This window comes from Hevea brasiliensis, chromosome 3 (genome assembly GCF_030052815.1).
Source record: "Hevea brasiliensis isolate MT/VB/25A 57/8 chromosome 3, ASM3005281v1, whole genome shotgun sequence".
NCBI lineage: Eukaryota > Viridiplantae > Streptophyta > Magnoliopsida > Malpighiales > Euphorbiaceae > Hevea > Hevea brasiliensis.
The window spans coordinates 8,319,206-8,337,761 of NC_079495.1; the positions used below are offsets into that span (position 1 = coordinate 8,319,206).

Below are 18,556 nucleotides of genomic sequence, written 5' to 3' on the forward strand. Positions count from 1 at the left end.
AAAAAATAAATAAATACTTATATTTAAAAGCAAAATATTCATAAAAAATCTGATTTATTTAATATTATTTTTTGGGGTCTGTTTTAGTTTTCACTTTTTGACCGGGAGTTGATTCTCTGTAAAAATTGAATTTTTTTCGGGGTGGGCCCCAGTCAACCTTTTCTCTTTCATCCCAACAAACTGTACAAGATGAACTGTAGATGGAAAGTCTCCTTGCCCCCCTCCCCTCTCACTCTTTCTCTCTCGGCAACTGCATAGTTTCTCTCTCTAAAAATTCCCGTATACGTTGCTTTCCCTATACTTCAAATGGCTGATACGTAATCTCTTTATAGAGACAATTAACATATACACATTGCAACCAAACAACATACCTCAACCAAGCCCAAGCTACTACAGCTAAACAGAATCATTCACTGCCATTGAAGCTCCTCCAAGCTCAACTGCTCGCCCTCTTCAACCACCATTTTTATCCTTCTCTGTGTAACAGACAACCAAAACCCACTTCCTTTCTCTTTTTCCAGACCTGGGTTTTATTCAATTTCGTCTCTTTTTTTACTTCTTTTGCTCGTTATGGAGCTACCCACTGGACCTGGACATAGATCCAGTCCCATGAGACCTCAATCTGAGGATACTGTGTTTGATTCTCTCCAATTTGGCGAAGATATCCAGCACTTAATCTCCGTGCCGCCGGAAAATGCCAGCTCCTTCACTGCCCTTCTCGAGTTGCCGCCTAATCAGGCCGTGGAGCTTCTACACTCGCCTGATTCGACTCTCAGAACCCGAACCGTTATCGAGACCCACCATCAAAAACCGTATCTACAGCCCCAGTTCAATGCTGCGAATTTGGCGTTTCCTACTAACAGTGGTTTGATAGAGCGAGCCGCAAGATTGTCGGTGTTCGCTGGTGAGAATTTGAACAATATTAGCAATAATTCGCTGGAGACGAGCTCAGGACCGTCGAATTCCAGTGCGAATCTCGAGAAAGTCGTTAAGAGTGAACCCGCAGAGGCCGAATCTGACCTGAATCCATCGCAGCCGTTGGTTTCCGATCCGACGACTGTTGAGATCGGAGCACAGAATCAGAGGCCGGTGAAGAGGAAGGAGCGAGAGAAGAAGGTAGACAAAATTAGGGTTTCAACGGTTCTCCCTTTTTCAGTAATGTTAATTTTTAGTTTTTTAAACTAATTAATTGAGGGTATTCTAGGGTAAAAGCTCGACAAAGAAGAGTAAAAGTTCCGGGAATGATAACTCTGAAGATGCTGAGAAGCTTCCTTATGTTCACGTTCGCGCTCGTCGTGGTCAAGCCACAGACAGCCATAGCTTAGCAGAGAGAGTAATCTCATAAATTAACAACTTAATTTAGTTAATTGACCTTTAATTTGTTTAATTAGTAATTAATTGCCAAAATTTAAAGCTGATTGTGACATGAATATGGGTTGTTTTCTAGGCGAGGAGAGAGAAGATCAATGCAAGGATGAAGCTACTTCAAGAGCTGGTCCCAGGCTGCAACAAGGTTAGTTGTCATTTAGGTAATTGATTAATTAATCATTAGATTTAGATTTTTGGTGGATTAGATTATGGAGGGTAACTGTCCAAAATTATCATTAAAAAGTTGTAATTATGTGTTTGGATTATATGGATTAATAATTAATTAAGGTTCTGTCACTGTCACCTTTTTCACCAAAAGTGGGTCTTGCTTTTCTACCAAGAAAAGTGTTGAGCTTGGCTGTCTAGGTGGCAATCTCGTAATTTCCTTATCTTTGCAGTTTAGCCAATAGGTCCCTTATGAGGTTAGTTTTGTCATTTGAGGTCATTGATGCTTCGGCGCATCTTCCTTCCAATCAAGTTCTGCCCTGGTTAATCGGTAATCTACTGAAATTGCCTTCCTGCTTACAGTAGGAGGTACCGAAATGAAGGTTGTTTTAACCCACCAAAAAAAAGAAAAAAAAAAAAAAAGAAGGTGCCTTGAAAGTTGAAAATGACGTTGCCAGACTGATAAAGTGGTTGAACCATTTATTCCTCCTCAAGTGGATTCATATTTGGACTGGAAATTTTCTTTCAGAATGAAGCATTTGAAGCTTGAAATTCAGGCTAGTTTCTTTAAAATGACAAGGGAGTACCCTTCATGGGCTAAATCTCATGAAGTTTCAGTTGTGGGGAAGTTCTAGCTGGATGTAATTTCGTACACTTTCTATTCTATGTGTTGGATCAAATTTTTGGAGTCCCATCCCATAGGAGAATTTTGATCTCAATTGGAAAGGTGCATGATACCAACTTCTCTTCCAAGTTTGGTATACATCTTTGATGATGATGGAAAAAAGTTGAGGAAAAAAAACCACTGAAACAAATTCATATGTCAAATTCCTTGACCTAACAGCAAATGGGCATGATTTGATTGTTGATAAACAGATATAAATATGATTTGAGGGCAAACACAAATCTAATCTATGGTTTCATAGTGTAGTAAGAATTTAATATTCAAAAATATACATAGACATGCATAATATTTATTTATTACTTTCTGCATCAAGTGATCCAAGCTGTGAGTGAAATTAAAAATCATTTTCTTGTATGGGGCCTCTAATCAGAGTTTTCTGAAGTTTTAAAAGTATGATATTTACATTTTATTGGTATCAAGTGCTATGTATTTCAATTTGCTTTCATTATGCTTTTATTTGACAGGTTGAGCATGTGCAATACAACAGGATAGTAGCTGAATATGTGGTTTCAAATTATTAGTTTGGTGGCCACCTGCATTTATGTAAATTGCAGTGCACTCACTCTGGGGATTAGTATGGGAGATACTATTATTTGTCCCTTTGATCCCATTCCCTCACCCGGCCCCCGCGCCCCCCCCCCCCCAACAAAAAACATATATATACACACACAAAGATATAGTCTATGTGCGCCTAAACAATTTAAAATCACTGCTTGAGGGTCCCAGTATGGAAGTGAACATTTGGATATGTAAGAAAAAGGATTTGGTCAGAAGAGCTGGTGTTTGATCTTCATATGATATTCCTCTAAGCTCTCCTCTTCTCTCACTAAATGTTGCTTATGTTGTTTATGCATTTCATATTGTCAATTTCAAGCAAATTGAAGCTGTAATAAATTTCATGAAAGTTAAGGGAGTCCATAAATTTTATCTAATGTGTGCATACCTAAAATGCCTTGTTTTAGCCATTCTTAAATTTTGGTCAACTCTGGACATTTTGATGAATCTTTTCATATCAAATTATTCAAGTGCAAATTAATCCTTTGTCATCTAAGGAGCTGGCTTATTGTGTCATCATCAATTTCATACCACAAACAGTGCTCATCTCACTTGGTTTAAATAGTTAAGAAAAATCTTCTATTCATGTCTTCCTGTGAGAACTTTTGTATACTGATTATATTCTGGCATATTTTCTTCCTGTGAGAACTTTTGTATATTGATTATATCCTGGCATATTTTTCCTGTGAGAACTTTTGTATATTGATTATGTCCTGGCATATGCTTCTAAATTGTAAGGTGGTCGAGTCTTAAAAAAGGGTTATCTTGCTATGCAGATTTCTGGAACAGCATTGGTACTGGATGAGATCATCAATCATGTACAGTCACTACAACGCCAAGTGGAGGTCAGACTTGCATATCTGATGCATTTATTTATTTTTTTATAGAAATAATTAAAATTCTTGAAATTGAGGGGAAATTGAATTGTGATTTTTCATTTTATTCATTTATTTATTTTGGAGGCAGGGGTGTGTTGGGATTTGTGAAAAATGTTTTGTTCAATTATTAAAGGGTCAAGTTGTCTTACTTTATCACTTGTACAGAGAGGTGGCTGTTTTCTGCACTTTGTGTTGCAGTGGTACATTAATATGTTGGTTCAATTATGACTACAGAAAAACAACAACTAAGGCTTAAATTCTATTGTGACTAATGCATGATTATTTTGGACCATCTAATTTATTTATTTATTTTGCCATGTCTCTTGTGCCATTTCCCCTGCGAAAAGGTACTAGCATCCATTGCTTTCCGATCCTAATCACCATGGTAACAAATCAAGTGCATAACAAAATTCCCTCTATAATTAAGCAAAGCTGCATGAAAAGTTGGCAAGCTTCAAGTATTTTCTGATTTTAATGTGTTGATTAAATGCCAGTCTTATTTCTGGTCTAATGTTTCTTTGGTTTCAGTTCTTATCAATGAGACTTGCAGCAGTGAACCCGAGAATTGATTTCAATCTTGACAGTACATTAGCTGCAGAAGTAAGTATACTTCTTCACTTAATCATAATTATTACAAGGGTACATTAAGTTTTGCCTTTTCCCACAACTATGCAAAAGTCCAGATCCATTGTAGGGGCATGTTGGATGGATTGTGTTCCTGAAGAGATTTGCATATGAAGGTGCAAGTATGCCTGAATGTGTAGGTGGATGACAACCTTAGTAATAATAATGTGATTGCTTTTTGAGAATTCCATCTGTTTGCCTAGAAGAAAAGTTTCCTTCCATCGGTGCATGCAAAGCTGTGTGTCCAATTTGGGCCACACGATTTCATCTGCCCACAGAATTTTAAATGTAAAGTTGTCCTGAAATGGTGGGTGCACCTTTAAGGCCCCTTGGACTATGCACTATACAGTGGTATCTTATCTCGACTTGCCATGCGGGGGCAGAAAAAACCAAAATAGAAGGAAAAAAATGTGATGCCATGCGAATGTAGATATTGTAAACGAGTATTGTGGGGATTGTATTTCCTTAATCAGATCAGCTAATTACTACTGATGGTTGGTATTTTATCATGTTGCTAATGACTTTTGATTGTGTTTTAAAACTTGCAGGGTGGATCTTTAATGGACAGTAATTTCCCCAGCATGGTTATGCCTCTGACGTGGCCAGAAGTCCAAGTTAATGGGAACAGACAAAATTATCAACAACAATGGCATTTTGATGCAGTTAACCAACCGGTTTGGGGAAGAGAAGAAGACAGCTATAACTTCATTACTCCAGAGAACTCCCTTTTGAGTTATGACTCCTCAGCCAATTCAGGTAGACTAAAATTAGCTACAATTTCTCTTGGAACAAGTACTCCCATTGTCTCCTAGCAAATTTCATTCTCATTATCATGCTGCTTTTTAAATCTTTTGAATGGAAAAAGAATGTCAACATTGGATGATGAAATCAAAACACAGAATATGACTCTATCACTGATGAATTTTCCAGTTCCTGAAATTATTTTTGCTATATTGTGTGTGAAATAAACAAATCATATTGGGATGTGAAGAATGGCACAGAAAATTGATTGCTATTTGCTAGCTGTCAATTTTAACTTCTACTGTGTTACCTTGAGACTAACTGCATATTGTGATCATGGCGCAGCGTCTCTGCACTCGAATCAATTGAAAATGGAGCTGTGAGGGCTGAATGAAGCTACATTGATTGTGTGTATATAACCAAATATTAGTAATTAGCAGCAAGTAGAGAGGGAGGCCTCTTACCATTCATCTCGGGTTTCCATGCAGTCTCTTTAACAGAGTGGGTTGGAGACTCTGAATTCTCTCAACTGGGGTTTCAGAAATTTCAATATGTTATTCTTATATAAATATATAATTCAGTGCATATATATATATATACTAACTGTGAGAGTCATTCAATCAAATACTTGAGTTGTGAGATGATTGATTGATTCATATTGTAGAAACGCATAATGATTCATCATCCCATCCCTTAACTATTGTGGAAGTCTGGCTTCTTTTTGTGTTACATTTATTTTATCCCTTTTAACAGTTTCACTCCATATCTTCAGTTACAACCCACAAGTCCATTGCTTTTGCTTGATTAGGATCTTTAAAAATAAAACTTACGGGCTATATTAACGACCATAAATTAAAAAAAAAAGAATTGGTTATATATATGGCTAAATTTTATCCATGAATATGCAAGAGGCCTTACTATAAATGTCTTTGAAGGTCCTGAAATGATATTTGATGTCAACAACACCCTGTTGAACGATTGTCGTGAACAGAAAGGCCATTAGAGAAGGCCGAAAGGTCCATGCCCACATGATCAAAACATGTCATCTCCCACCTCTTTATCTCAGAACCAGATTGATTATATTGTATGCCAAGGCATGTATTCGATGAAATGCCTGAGAGGAATGTGGTTTCTTGGGCTGATGATTTCAGGTTATTCTGAGGGATGGTTTAGCTTTGAAGCCTTGCGTCTTTTTGTGCGGATGTTGAGATCAGTATTCATCTATTTTGAGAGGGTTATTGTAACATTATCAAAGTTCAAATTGGAGTTATGATGATGCGTCTGTGTTACTAGCATCAGCAAACAATTAGTGCAGGTACAGAACCAAATGAGTTCACTTCACTTTTGCTGCAGTACTACTAGTTTCTTGCACAGGTATTCTCGAGGAAAAAAAAAAAAAAAGAACTTCTCGTACAGGTGCTTCTGGGTTTGAGCTAGGAAGGCAAATTCACTCTCTCATAGTCAAGCACAATTATGAATCCCATATATTTGTTGGAAGCTCATTTCTTGACATGTATGCAAAAGCTGGCAAAATCCTTGACGCTCGAGGGGTTTTTGAGAGCTTGCCAGAAAGGGATGTTGTTTCTTGTACTTCAATAATTTCAGGCTGTGCCCAACTAGGTCTTGATGAAGAGGCATTAGAACTATTCAGGAGGTTGCAAAGAGAAGGAATGAGCTCAAATCATGTTACTTATGCTAGTTTGTTGACTGCATTTTCCGGGCTTGCTGCACTAAATCATGGCAAACAAGTTCGCAACCATTTTGCTAGATGTGAAATGCCCTTTTATGTAGTTCTTCAGAATTCTCTGATTGACATGTCCTCAAAATGTGAAAACCTTATTTACTCGAGAAGGATCTTTGATACTAAGCCTAAGCGAACTGTTATCTCATGGAATGCAATGCTTGTGGGGTTTAGTTCGGGACGGAGTCAGGGGTGGGTTAAGGGGAGCATTGGGCATTTTTAAGGATTTAATAGTAATTTGTCAATTTTTTTTTTCTATTCTTGTATTAAAGATTTTAAAAGCTTTAAGAGAGTTTAATAGTAATTTTATATGAATTTTATTTTATAATTATAAAACAGTTATCATTATTAATCAATCTCTTCAATCAACACTTTAATAAGTAATTTATTAACAGATCATATATTTTAATTGAGTCTCCCTAAACTAAAATTCTGACTCCGTCATAGTAAACCTAGAACGGGCAGAGAGGTGGTTGAGCTCTTCAAATTGATGAGAGAAGAAAATAGATTTAAACCTGAAAGTGTAACTTTTTGGCTGTTCTATCTGGCTGCAGACCATGGAAGATTGGAAGATAAAGGACTGGAAATATTTGATGTAATGGTGAAAGGGAATAATGGGATTCAGGCAGAGATAGAGCATTATGGGTGTGTTGTTGACTTGCTTAGGAGTGCTGGCCGAGTGGAAGAGGGTTTTGAATTTTATCAAAAGGACGCCTTTTGAACCAACTGCTGCCATTTGGGGTTCACTTTCAGGTGCTTGTAGAGTTCACTCAAATATAGACATTGGTGCATTTGTAGGTCAAAGGCCTGTAGAAATAGAGCCTGAAAATGAATGTGCAAACACAACAGTCTTGACCACACTCTTGTTTTCCCTTACCAACTGTTTTATTCAGTTGATTCACTTGTGATACGTTGAAATTTGAAGCCTTTTTCATCAAATCGAGCTCTTCTTCTTCTTCCTTCTCAGAAGTTGATGCAGCGGATTAAAAATTTTCTGCAATCAAGACAAAATGCTAAAAGTATGAGGATCTGAAGAAAATTTAAATGATGGTAAAGAGACAAATTTGCTCCTGGATTTTAAGGCAAAAATGCAGGGAAGTTTCTTGGTTCAAGTGAAGAGGTAGAGAAGATATTGCGAAGAAGAAGAAGAAGAAGAAGAAGAAGAAGAAGAAGAAATCCTTGTTTGTACCTCTCTGAACACTGTTTAATTATAGAAGACAATTCTTTCTAACAGAGTCCGGATGAAAGCAAATGGCAAGTTTGTGAGCGTCCACATTAGATTGCCTGCTGGCCCCCGAAACAGTGAACCAGAGCAAGAAGACAGCAAAAGCTGGCAGTCTCTAACTACCATGCCAAACTCCGAAAGGTTATCTCCTTGAGATGAAACAGCAAGAGCAACTTCTAGAGAGTCTGCCTCCACATCTTCATTGAAAGGAAATGAAAACGCAGCCACTTTAACACTTCTCTCAGCCCTAATGCCTCCACCATCTTTGGGGTATGTAACTTTCAAAGAAACCTGTAATAGCATAAACAAATAAACAAATAAATATTAGAATTACAAAATTATAATTTTCATTGTTATATAACTTCTTCATAAAAATTAAAAATTAGTCAGCTTTAAAATATTATGTCAAATTTTTACATAAAATTCATATATTTAAAAATAAAAAAAAATAAAAATAAATATAAATCAGAAATAATTAGATTATATGACATAATAGTGTAAGATTAAAACAATTAAAATAATAATAATAATAATTAATTAAAGATACATGAAAAATTAAAGATTAATAAAATAATAAAATAAATATATTATATAAAAATAAATATATATTTAAGTTAATTAATTTAAAATTTGTGTGAGAGTTAAAAATTACTAATTTTATCTATTTGTATACATATAAATAAAATAATTTTCTAATAAAAATGAAATAAAGAAGAGGAAGTAAAATGAAAGGGAAGATCATTGAAAATTATTAGAGTAAAAATAAAAATAGAAAAATCTCATTTAATTTAAATTGTGTAATAAAAAATTATTATATTAAATTGTATTTAATTTTTATCAAATAACAATTATCAATTAAATTTTAATTTAGAAATATAAAAATTTGGATGATTGATTTTAATTAAATCTTTGTACTTATTTAATATCAAACGATTAATTTTAATGTCTTAATTTAAATTATAATATAAGTTATAAATTATTAGAGATCATTAAAAAAATTTAAGAAGGCCAATTAATAAAAAATAAATATTTATTATACTTATTTAATATATTTTTAAAATATTTATCAAAATTAATATAAATTTTTAGAGATTAATTAATAAAAAATAAATATTATAATACATATTAAAATACTTTTAAAAATGTTTGCGGCCACGTCACCCCTTGCACCCTTGTATCTTTTAATGAATAAGATGATGGGCTGAAAAAAGAATAATAAGATGGTGAGGTACGACGTCGTTCAGTAAAATGAAACGACGCAGTTTCATCCATCGGTTCCTTTGCCCACAACACCTACGAAACTTTCACTCAAAAATCGAAGTTCAGTCTCCGCAGCGCGTCCCTGTCCCTCCAGACTCCTAGTCACTCTGCAGGCAAAATCCATGCCCTCTCCACAACCCTTCACGACGGCGTCATCGATGCTCCGCCAGCGCCTAGCATCCTCCCTCCGTACACGCGGAGGTGCCGCGGCAGGTCCCAGCCGGTGGACATCTCCAGGCCACGAGGAGAGGCCCAAGGGTTACCTATTCAACCGGACCCCGACTCCACCAGGGCAGTCCCGTAAGTGGGAGGACTGGGAGCTCCCCTGCTACATCACCAGCTTCCTAACCATTGTGATTCTCGGTGTTGGGTTGAACGCCAAGCCCGATCTGTCCATCGAGACCTGGGCGCACCAGAAAGCCCTCGAACGCCTCGAGATGGAGAAACTTGGCACCTCTGGTTCTGGGGAATCGGAGTAGAATCATGATCTGGGTGTGACGTTTGACTCTTTGGATCCAAAAACTTTTTTGGGTATTTTTGCGTGGTGAACTTTTTACCTGTTGTTGATAATGTGTAGTTCAATAAAAGGTTTTTGACTCCATTGACATTCCGTTTTTACATGGAGCTTAATTACGCAAATTTTTAGTTGTTAATTTGGATGTTATTGATGTTATGAGCTTCAATGAGTTTAAATTTCCATGTTCCAATTCAGTAGTCTCTTTAGTCATTAGATGGGTGTTTAAATTGGATAATTATTAATCTAATTAGTTTGAGAAAAGGGTCTTAACTGAAGTAATAGAACTGCTGTTTGTCTGCCAATATATGATTTTCCTGCTGCAGTTTTACGGGTGTCTTTACCTTGTAGATATATAAGCTCTTAGGTGGTGAAGCTTTGTTAATGCATATTGATTTTAAAATTGACTTCAAAATCGTTTCTAGTAGATTTTCCAATATCAATGTAATCTTGTTGGTGATCCTTAAGTCTTTTTGGTTGTTTAGTGATTTGAGCTTGATCTATTTGAGCTTTGGTCAGCTCATTTTTTCTTGAATCATTATCTGGAAAGCTACTTGTAGATTCACTTTTGGGATTTATTTTATGTGGGTTTTGGATTGCAATTATGTTGTTGATGCTGTGTAGGCTTCTCGAATGTTGTACTTATGCTTTTGGGGAACCTGGTTATTGTTTTGCATAGCATAAGTGACGGAGTGGGAGAGTTAGGGCAATTGGATCTCAACAATTAGGGTTAGAATAGGGTGATTGTGTTAGGAACAATAGAAAGTAATTAGGTTTAAAGAAAACCTGTGAATTAAAATACTGAATTGAAAGTATGATAGATACAGAAATTAACTACTGCTGTCCTATTTATACTAGTTAGGAAAAATCCTAATCTTAGATGGAAAAGTAATGCTAGTTAATAGAGTAAAATACTTTACTAAATAGGAATCCTAAATAAAGAAGCAAAACTAAATAGGAATCCTGCATAAAGAAGGAAAATTGAATTAAAAAAAAAAAACGGAAATCCTAATTTAATTTGGATGCTCCTGCATCAGTAAGCTTAAATTGCATGTTTATAATTTGAACTTTTTGGATTGTGATAAGATTTTGGTTTTCGTTTACTATTTTATTGTTTGTGTTTAATTGGATAACCAAACATTGTTTGTGTTTAGTTGGATTAATTCCAATATGATTAAAGAATCAACAAATTTAGAATTTGGCTATGAATTGTAATTTTTTTGGGTCCTGGACCTTTTTTTTTTATTGATATTAGCTGTCTTTCTGATTTGGATTATGGTCATGTTTGACCATAAATGATTTGTGTAGCATTTGCAGAAAATGTCTGTTGTAGTATTATACATTAGTAATAAACTAGTTAGTCCTGAGTTAGTAGTCATGGTGCAACCTTGGCAAATGTTGAGTAGGAGAGTACATAACATTATGGAAAGGAAATTAAGCAAGGCTCCACGATAAGTGACAATTTGAAATGAAAGAGCATTTGAATCATGTATTGCTGTTGTTATTTATGATTTTTCAGTTGAAGCTTATGATGGCATAAGTTCAAGTTCACTTTCGTTTCAAATGCAAATATATCTAAATGACCCTAAAACGTTTGGACCAGAGGCTTTACCCTGGTTGCATATAAGCATTCTCCAACCACTCTATTTTCTTCATCATGAAGCTTATAGCCTATTGCTTTTGTTGAAAATCATTGTCTAATATCATCCCTTCTCAATTTTTATTTATTTATTTATTTTTTATCATCAACTCATTTTAGTTTATTTTGCCTTTTTTTTTATTAATAATTCATACTTTTCTCTTAATCAGTTAATTATTTTGGGGTAAGTAAAGCTCGAACTTTGGATATTTGGTTTGATAATGTCTACTTTGGTATGCATTCAAATGTTTCCACTTTCCATTGAGACAAAGGTAATAATATCAAGGATGTTTGGCAGCCTATCATGTTGAAGAGTGACTACTGACTACTGGATCTTGTGGAAGGTTTCATGCATTTTAGGAAGATGGATTATTGTTGATTGGTTAGTGCCAATAGGATTTTTCACGCATGCGATGACATTATTTCATGTGCTGTTATTGGACTTTGGTAAAGTTTTAGGCAATAATTTATCATTTTTTTTTTCTTTTTTTGGCAGAAGAGGAATCTTGATTTTCTTTTTAGGCAGGATTGTTGCACGTAAATTACACTTATGATACCACACTTTTGCACTAACACTTTAGTTTGAGAGAGGTGGATTGATGTTGATTTTTTTAGTGCCATTAGAAGCTTTCCCGTGTGTCATGACAATATTTCATTTGTTTGTTTTTGTACCTTGTTAAAATCTTAGGGAAAGTTTTTCAACCATTTTTTTCTTGGTAGAAGAGGATGGTATCCCTTTGGGCAATATTACTTGGGGTCAATTACACCTATGATAACCAAACTTTGCACTAAGACGTCTGTTTGAATCATAAAAATCAAATCAAATTCATATCTATTCACCTATATTTTGACCCCAAAAAAAAAAAAATTCCATTGTTGGAAATGCTGACTTGATTGTACTTTTTAAAAAAATTCTATTTGACATAATGAATAAAATTATGAAAGACCACATCTGCCAAATAGTGTATGTAATAAACATTGGGGATAAAATAAGGGAGGGTCAATTAAGATAGTTTAGTCATGTCCAATGTAAAGCATCTAATGCTCAGGTATGGAAGTGTGATAACTGATAAGTTAATGGTGGAATGAGTGAGAGGGGAAGGGGGGAGACCTCAAATATTATGGAGGAAAGTAGTATTAAAAGATTTACAATATTTGTATATTGATGCGGAATTGGTTTCGGCTAGAGTTGAATAATGAAAAAGGATCTATATAGTCAACCTCAACTAGTTTGGGATTGAGACTTAGTTGTAATTATTGTTGTTGGCATAGTTGCTTTGAAATGTGTTTTCTCTCTGATATCTATGGTCTATTCCCTCTCCCTCTCTCTTTAGGTTTGTTTCAAAGTTTGAGGGTTAACATTTATGTCAAAATGATTTTTTTTTCTTTTTTTTTTTTTAGAAAAAGATGATTTGATCATCTTGGCATTATGATCAACAATAAGATCACATTTTGGCCAGGATGTGGTCTGGAGACCTGATTGCAACCATGTGAGATGTTAAATGATTTTTGTGAGTGAATTTGAAAGTATAGTTGCCATATTGAAACTAAGTGCAAAGTCCAGTAATAATAGGCCTGATTTACCTGTATTAGTGCACTCAAACTATTAGGATGTCATATGGAGGCAAAAAACAAGAGTTAGTGATTGGCATCAGATGTTTGTTTGTAAATTCCATATTTGAAGTTCGATGCAATTTCTACTTTTACAGTTTCACTCGCATGTTACGTAGGTTGAGATTTGTTTCGTGTTTCAAAAGTATAGCGAGGTAAGTCTGTCGATGGGGAGAGACACGACACATGATCTTAGATGAGGACATGATGTTTACGTGTGTTGAATTTAGGAGCATAAAGGAGTTTCAATGGTGCAATTTTAGTTTGAGGTCTTTTAAGGTTGCACTGTTTCATAAAAAGTTTGAGCTAAACATTGCAAATATTTCATCGACTCTTTTTGCAGCCATAACAGTATTGGAGAGACCAAGTCTCTGAAAGTAACATTAAGAGCAAGAGTGATTTGCATGAAGCTTAGTTGGTGCTGTAAAAGAAACTTACATTTAATAATCTCTTCTGGTTAACTAAGCTAGAAGTTCTGCACAATAAGATCTTGGGCTAACTTAAGCTCCAAAAAACATAAGTTCTGCCTACTTCTTTCTGAATTACAAGTGTTGTTCACACTTCATCACGTATTGCATGTGTCACGATCCTATCCCATGGGTTGAATCGGCACTAGAATTTGGGCCAGCATAAAGCCCCCGAGACCCGTAGTAAGTCTTACTGTTCTCAAATGCATAACCAATGCTCAAAAATTGAGGGCTAACATATAAATAAAATAAAAATAAATATTTCATTTTAATTCGAGTCAACCCAACCTGATGATTATTAGCTACTAAAACGAGGGAAGCTTAACTTAACCCTATTACCACAATTTACAAATTATTTATATATCCTAAAAATTTTCATTCGGTAAAAACTAATAATTCAATTTAATATTGTTTCTAATAAGACTCATACTATTGCTAACACATGCAGAGTTCTATATTACAAATTTAGAAAATAATAACACAAATAAATAACTACGAATAAACATATAAGGAGAAAATAGGTTACTCTAAAAAAAGGAACTTCTCCTGTAGCTTAGAAAAATAGGGTGAACAGGAGTGAGCGTTCGACTCATAGAGTAAGATATTGATTTTACATACAATTTCTATAACTTTCTAGTACTAATGCATCCCTAAGGATGAAATGCAACACAGATCCACAATTTCACCAAAATCAAACAATATTCATACAAAGAATAATTTGGAGCACTCACACACCCATATATCACAACAGATATATATACATATGAGAACTGATCCCCTATACAGCTTTCTTAATCCAAGGCCTGCCAGCGAGATTAACTTGATTTGGACTTTCGCTTAATAATCCAAATGCGGGGGTTAGCGAGATCAATTCAAAGTCGTACTCACCCTGACTTTCTCAAAAAGGACTAGGCCCTAAGCGAGACTAGCTCAAGCCGATTTGCCTGTCCTACCCATATCCATCACACCACATTACACCACACGCAAGCCAACACGCGCACATAGTTTCAAATTACCCTAACGCGACATCCACATCCATTTTTCAAATAAGAAAATGCAACATAGAGCTGCCTAGTATTTAACTACATACATATATTTATATATGATGCATGAGCATGCCTTAAATATATAATAATAATATTGAAATTATAAATAAAATCAATATCTACTCACAATACATTGGGGGTTATTGTGGTTGCTGGGTGGAGGAAAATAGCTGACCTCGATCACCTAAATAATTATATTATAAATTTATTAGTACTAATTCAAAATAAGACTCTAAAGTGACAATAGACAGCCTAATTTATGCCGAAAATCAGGTAGAGTCTCTCTTATACTTAGAACCTACCCAACCTACAAAGTAGTTCAAATCACAGTTCTAAAATAACACATCCTATCTCCATATCTCATTAACAACACATGGCCCCTCCTGGGCCCTCAAATCCAAGCAAAATCTCATAAAATAAAAAATTATGTTTTTGCCCCTAAAACTGATATTCTGTAAAAATTACTCAAACGAGCTCAAAAAATTTTAAAATTTTTCCCCGCAGTTCTTAATAAGGTTATAAGATTATTACAAAAAGAATTATAATTTTATAATCACCCACGAATATTTTATAAAATTTTTATTCTAAACCGGTATTAGACAAAAATGAGCAACTTGGAGTTCGGGTTTACCTATGCCAATTCTGATACCTGGAACGCATCTAGAACGTCTGAAAACGCTAGGATTGACTGTAATATTGATCACGTTTTGAGACGGGCGCCGGGCAGCCAGATCTGGCTGAATTTGATATCCCGGGATCAATAAGCTATCATCGATCTAATTGCACCTAAACTATGCCAAAAAATTGTTAATAATTATCATAAAATTATTTTTAATTTTTGAGAATTAAAAAAAGCTCAAAATTCTTATCAAACGATTTGGATCGTCTGATGATTGCCTTTTTCAAATGATGTCCGATCGGAGAGGGGCCAGTCTCATCTTGAAGATTTCGTTGCCTTGAGACCATCCGTGGTCTCAAATTTCTAATCCAACAGTCGGATCGACAGAAAAGTGGCTGGAAACTAATGAAACCCATATGATTTTTTCTTAATTTTTCCTCGTCGGATCGTCTCTCTTCGGCCACTGTTGGAGGTGAGGCTAGTTGGGTCTTGAAGCTTGCTGTGCCAGGAGTTGAACGAGCCCTCCCTTGCTGGAAACAACCATCGGACAATGACGGTATGAGGCTTGGAAGTTGCTACCTCGTGCATACTTCTGTCCCTCTCCCCTCTTCTCTCTCTCTCTCTCTCTCTCTCTCTCTCTCTCTCTCTCTCTCTCTCTGCAGCTTACTGCTGGGTGGTGGTGCCGCTTGGTGGTTGCCTTGACTTGGAGGAAGGCCGTCGGTGCCTCGCTAGCGCTTGGTCGGAGCCCCTGGCCGAAAATCATGGAGGAAAAAAAGAGAGAAGAAGGGGGAGGGAAGAGAGAGAACGTGAGGAAGGGGAGGGGGTTGCTGGGTTTCTTTTTTTTTTTTTTTTTCCTTTCCCTGCTGGAATGTACCTGTGACACCCCTTACCCATCTTTAGTGTAGCCGAGCAAGTTATGCCACTCAGTGTGCCGGAGCACCAATTCATATTTTAATTACAATTTATCATTTTTAATTTATTTATTTACAATTTTTGATAAATCTGAATTTTTTCGAAATTTTTATAGAAAATCCTAGAGTCTGTGTAAATTAGAAAAAGTTAAATGCAGAACTGTTTAAAAACACTTCTAGTATAATTTCCAAATCCAGACTCCATTATACACACATATCTCAACTCAATCTCAAATCACAACACTATTTTCAGAAATTTTTCTTTTTACTTCATCACTTGAAGCACATTTATACATATTTCTCAACATTTCATTTTTCCACATACATTATACAGAAAATTTCAATAACATGAAATTTCATATATTTGCATCATCAAATAATTTCAAGAGTTTATAGTTACAATCCAAAACTAATATAAAACACAAAATACAAAATGCTACCCCAAAGTCCTAATGTCCTACCATGTGCACTGCAGATGTGAGGTGACTCTGGACTCCGGATGCAGATTTGAAGGCTCACCTGCGATGTCTCTTTGGGCTCCCACTTGGTCTCGACTGCACGTGGCAAAAGCGACGTGCTAAGCAATTCTACTTAGTGGTGACAATATAAAATAAAATAAAATAAAATAAAAATAAGTATGCAGAATGTATGTTTACATTTTTTGGTAGACTTAATTTCTGATATTTATTGCAGTATTATTCGATTAAAATTTAGTAAAATTTATTATCATTGCCCAAGTAACCCATATTAATCGACTGGACTGGATAAACGGGTAAACTGGCACTGGGTACTAAGTACCTCGGACCATCACACTATCGGTCATATTGTGTCTCCTGGTGTGCAACAGAACAGCTAATAAGCTGTAATAATCATCAGGGATAAAACCCGAGTGTAACAACTCAAATAACATAGCCAAAGGCTATTATATCACAGAATGGCATGGGAAGCCATGAAACACAGAATGGCATGAAGCCACATGCAGTACTGCTAACAGAACCCTATTGGTATGCCAACCTATCCAAACCAATCTTGCTAGATATACTAGGGCATATTACACTTTTAAGTTTCACAATTCTTGAAATTCAATTTTTAGTGTTACTATTCAATTCATTAGTCAACTAAAATGTTGACTTTTGTATAGACAATAGGTACATTAGTTCTAATACTCCAAACATACCACATTTTACATTCTAAATTTGTTGGTATTGGTTACCAATACCATTTCGAAGCTTAATGTTAATTGGACAGAATTTTCAGTTTTCAAGCTTTGTGTTTACTGTTCCATTAGTCATTTTTGCAGTGGGAATTTGGAAAAATGATCAACATGAAAGTTGTTCCTTATTTTGTCTAGTTACATTTCCTTTTTTGAATCACTCTATTTGGAGTTTTGTAGCTCAAGTTATGGCTCAAAAACCACAACTGGCCAGATTATGAATTTTCCAGAATTTCTGGACTGACCAAATCTACAGTATTAGGAGCAGTGACTTCAGGTCACTTTTTGAATATGTTATGGTCATAATTTGTGATTAGGTTTCTTCATGAAAGTTGTTGGTCTATATCTCAGCTTGTTGCTGGTAAAATTTCAGGTCAATTGGACCTTTCTACACTGAGTTATGGCCAAATGAATAAACACTGTTCATTTGGTCATTTTGCCCAGGCAGAATGCAGGTCACTTGGATTAGGGCAATCTTTTAGTCAACTTGGTTTAGTTTTGTGAGCATGGTTTCTTCACCAAAGTTGTGCCATTATGTGTCTAGTTTCATGTCCAATTGGCCTTGCACCAATTGAACCTCTACAATTCCAGTTATTGCTGCCCAAACCTGCTAGACTCATGCCCAGTCCTGCAGGTCACCAAGGGCAGCCACACCAAACTCCAATCCCACTACACAATTCACTTCATTTTTGATTTAAACAGAACCAAATGGTCACTAATTGACCATTAAAACCTACTTTCATCATCACATGATCAAAGTCTCATTTTTCACCCCAAACCCTAACTCAAACATCATCAACCATGCATTATCATTTGCATTTCATCACTTCCCTTAAGAGATGCATATTGAGGGCAGCCATACTACCATTTTAACTCCATAAAACTCATCACAATCATACCCCAACCAAGGCTGCCGAAATTTAGAGATGGCATACAAATGGTATATCATCAATTTCTTTGTCATTTGCACTCATTCATAGTCCTTAAACATGAATTTAAAGTGAAAACCAATGTTAGGTCACAAACCTCTAATGGAGTGAGATTTCCCACTTGCTAGGGTTCTTCTTTTTCTTTTCTTTTTGCTCCCAAAAGACTCTCCAAGTGTAAGAACACTTTTTTGTGTTGGGAATATAGGGTTTAGTAGGACAAAAACTAGGGAAATCAAGCTTTGAAAAGCTTGCTCATGGTTGGCTATTGAGGGACGGGTGACGGCAAGACGAAGGTGAGGGAGAGAGTTCTGATTTTTTTTCATTTTTCAGCCCATTAAGTCTCTTTTAAGTAAACTCATGCCATG

General features: G+C 35.6%; 3 protein-coding genes across 4 annotated transcripts; all 3 read left to right on the forward strand.

The window, feature by feature from the left end:
* Nucleotides 1-266: 266 nt before the first annotated feature.
* LOC110670570 (transcription factor bHLH48) lies at nucleotides 267-5,745 on the forward strand. Of its 2 annotated transcripts, XM_021832657.2 has the most exons (7): nucleotides 267-1,116; nucleotides 1,205-1,333; nucleotides 1,448-1,513; nucleotides 3,550-3,618; nucleotides 4,180-4,251; nucleotides 4,824-5,031; nucleotides 5,362-5,745. In XM_021832657.2, the coding sequence occupies exons 1-7, from the start codon at nucleotides 571-573 to the stop codon at nucleotides 5,397-5,399; spliced, it is 1,128 nt and encodes a 375-aa protein (XP_021688349.2). In that variant the 5' UTR covers nucleotides 267-570; the 3' UTR covers nucleotides 5,400-5,745. The 2 variants fall into 2 exon arrangements, with proteins under 2 accessions (XP_021688349.2, XP_021688350.2); XM_021832658.2 differs by lacking the exons at nucleotides 3,550-3,618; nucleotides 4,180-4,251; nucleotides 4,824-5,031; nucleotides 5,362-5,745 and adding an exon at nucleotides 2,683-3,543.
* Nucleotides 5,746-6,055: 310 nt separating this feature from the next.
* Nucleotides 6,056-6,980, forward strand: LOC110670552 (putative pentatricopeptide repeat-containing protein At3g13770, mitochondrial). Its single transcript, XM_058143227.1, has 2 exons — nucleotides 6,056-6,167; nucleotides 6,349-6,980. The coding sequence occupies exons 1-2, from the start codon at nucleotides 6,056-6,058 to the stop codon at nucleotides 6,978-6,980; spliced, it is 744 nt and encodes a 247-aa protein (XP_057999210.1).
* Nucleotides 6,981-9,286: 2,306 nt separating this feature from the next.
* LOC110670539 (uncharacterized) lies at nucleotides 9,287-9,881 on the forward strand. Its single transcript, XM_058143787.1, has one exon. It carries the CDS (start codon nucleotides 9,365-9,367, stop codon nucleotides 9,719-9,721), a length of 357 nt encoding a protein of 118 aa, XP_057999770.1. The 5' UTR covers nucleotides 9,287-9,364; the 3' UTR covers nucleotides 9,722-9,881.
* Nucleotides 9,882-18,556: the final 8,675 nt, after the last annotated feature.

Excerpts from the sequence above, each read along its gene's own strand:
- LOC110670570 (XM_021832657.2), top strand. The coding sequence starts at position 571 with ATGGAGCTACCCACTGGACCTGGACATAGATCCAGTCCCATGAGACCT. Across the intron at positions 1,117-1,204 it reads GGAAGGAGCGAGAGAAGAAG|GGTAAAAGCTCGACAAAGAA; the intron begins GTAGACAAAATT and ends AGGGTATTCTAG. Across the intron at positions 4,252-4,823 it reads ACAGTACATTAGCTGCAGAA|GGTGGATCTTTAATGGACAG; the intron begins GTAAGTATACTT and ends TAAAACTTGCAG.
- LOC110670552 (XM_058143227.1), top strand. The coding sequence starts at position 6,056 with ATGTCATCTCCCACCTCTTTATCTCAGAACCAGATTGATTATATTGTA. Across the intron at positions 6,168-6,348 it reads TCTTGGGCTGATGATTTCAG|TTCACTTCACTTTTGCTGCA; the intron begins GTTATTCTGAGG and ends GAACCAAATGAG.
- LOC110670539 (XM_058143787.1), top strand. The coding sequence starts at position 9,365 with ATGCCCTCTCCACAACCCTTCACGACGGCGTCATCGATGCTCCGCCAG.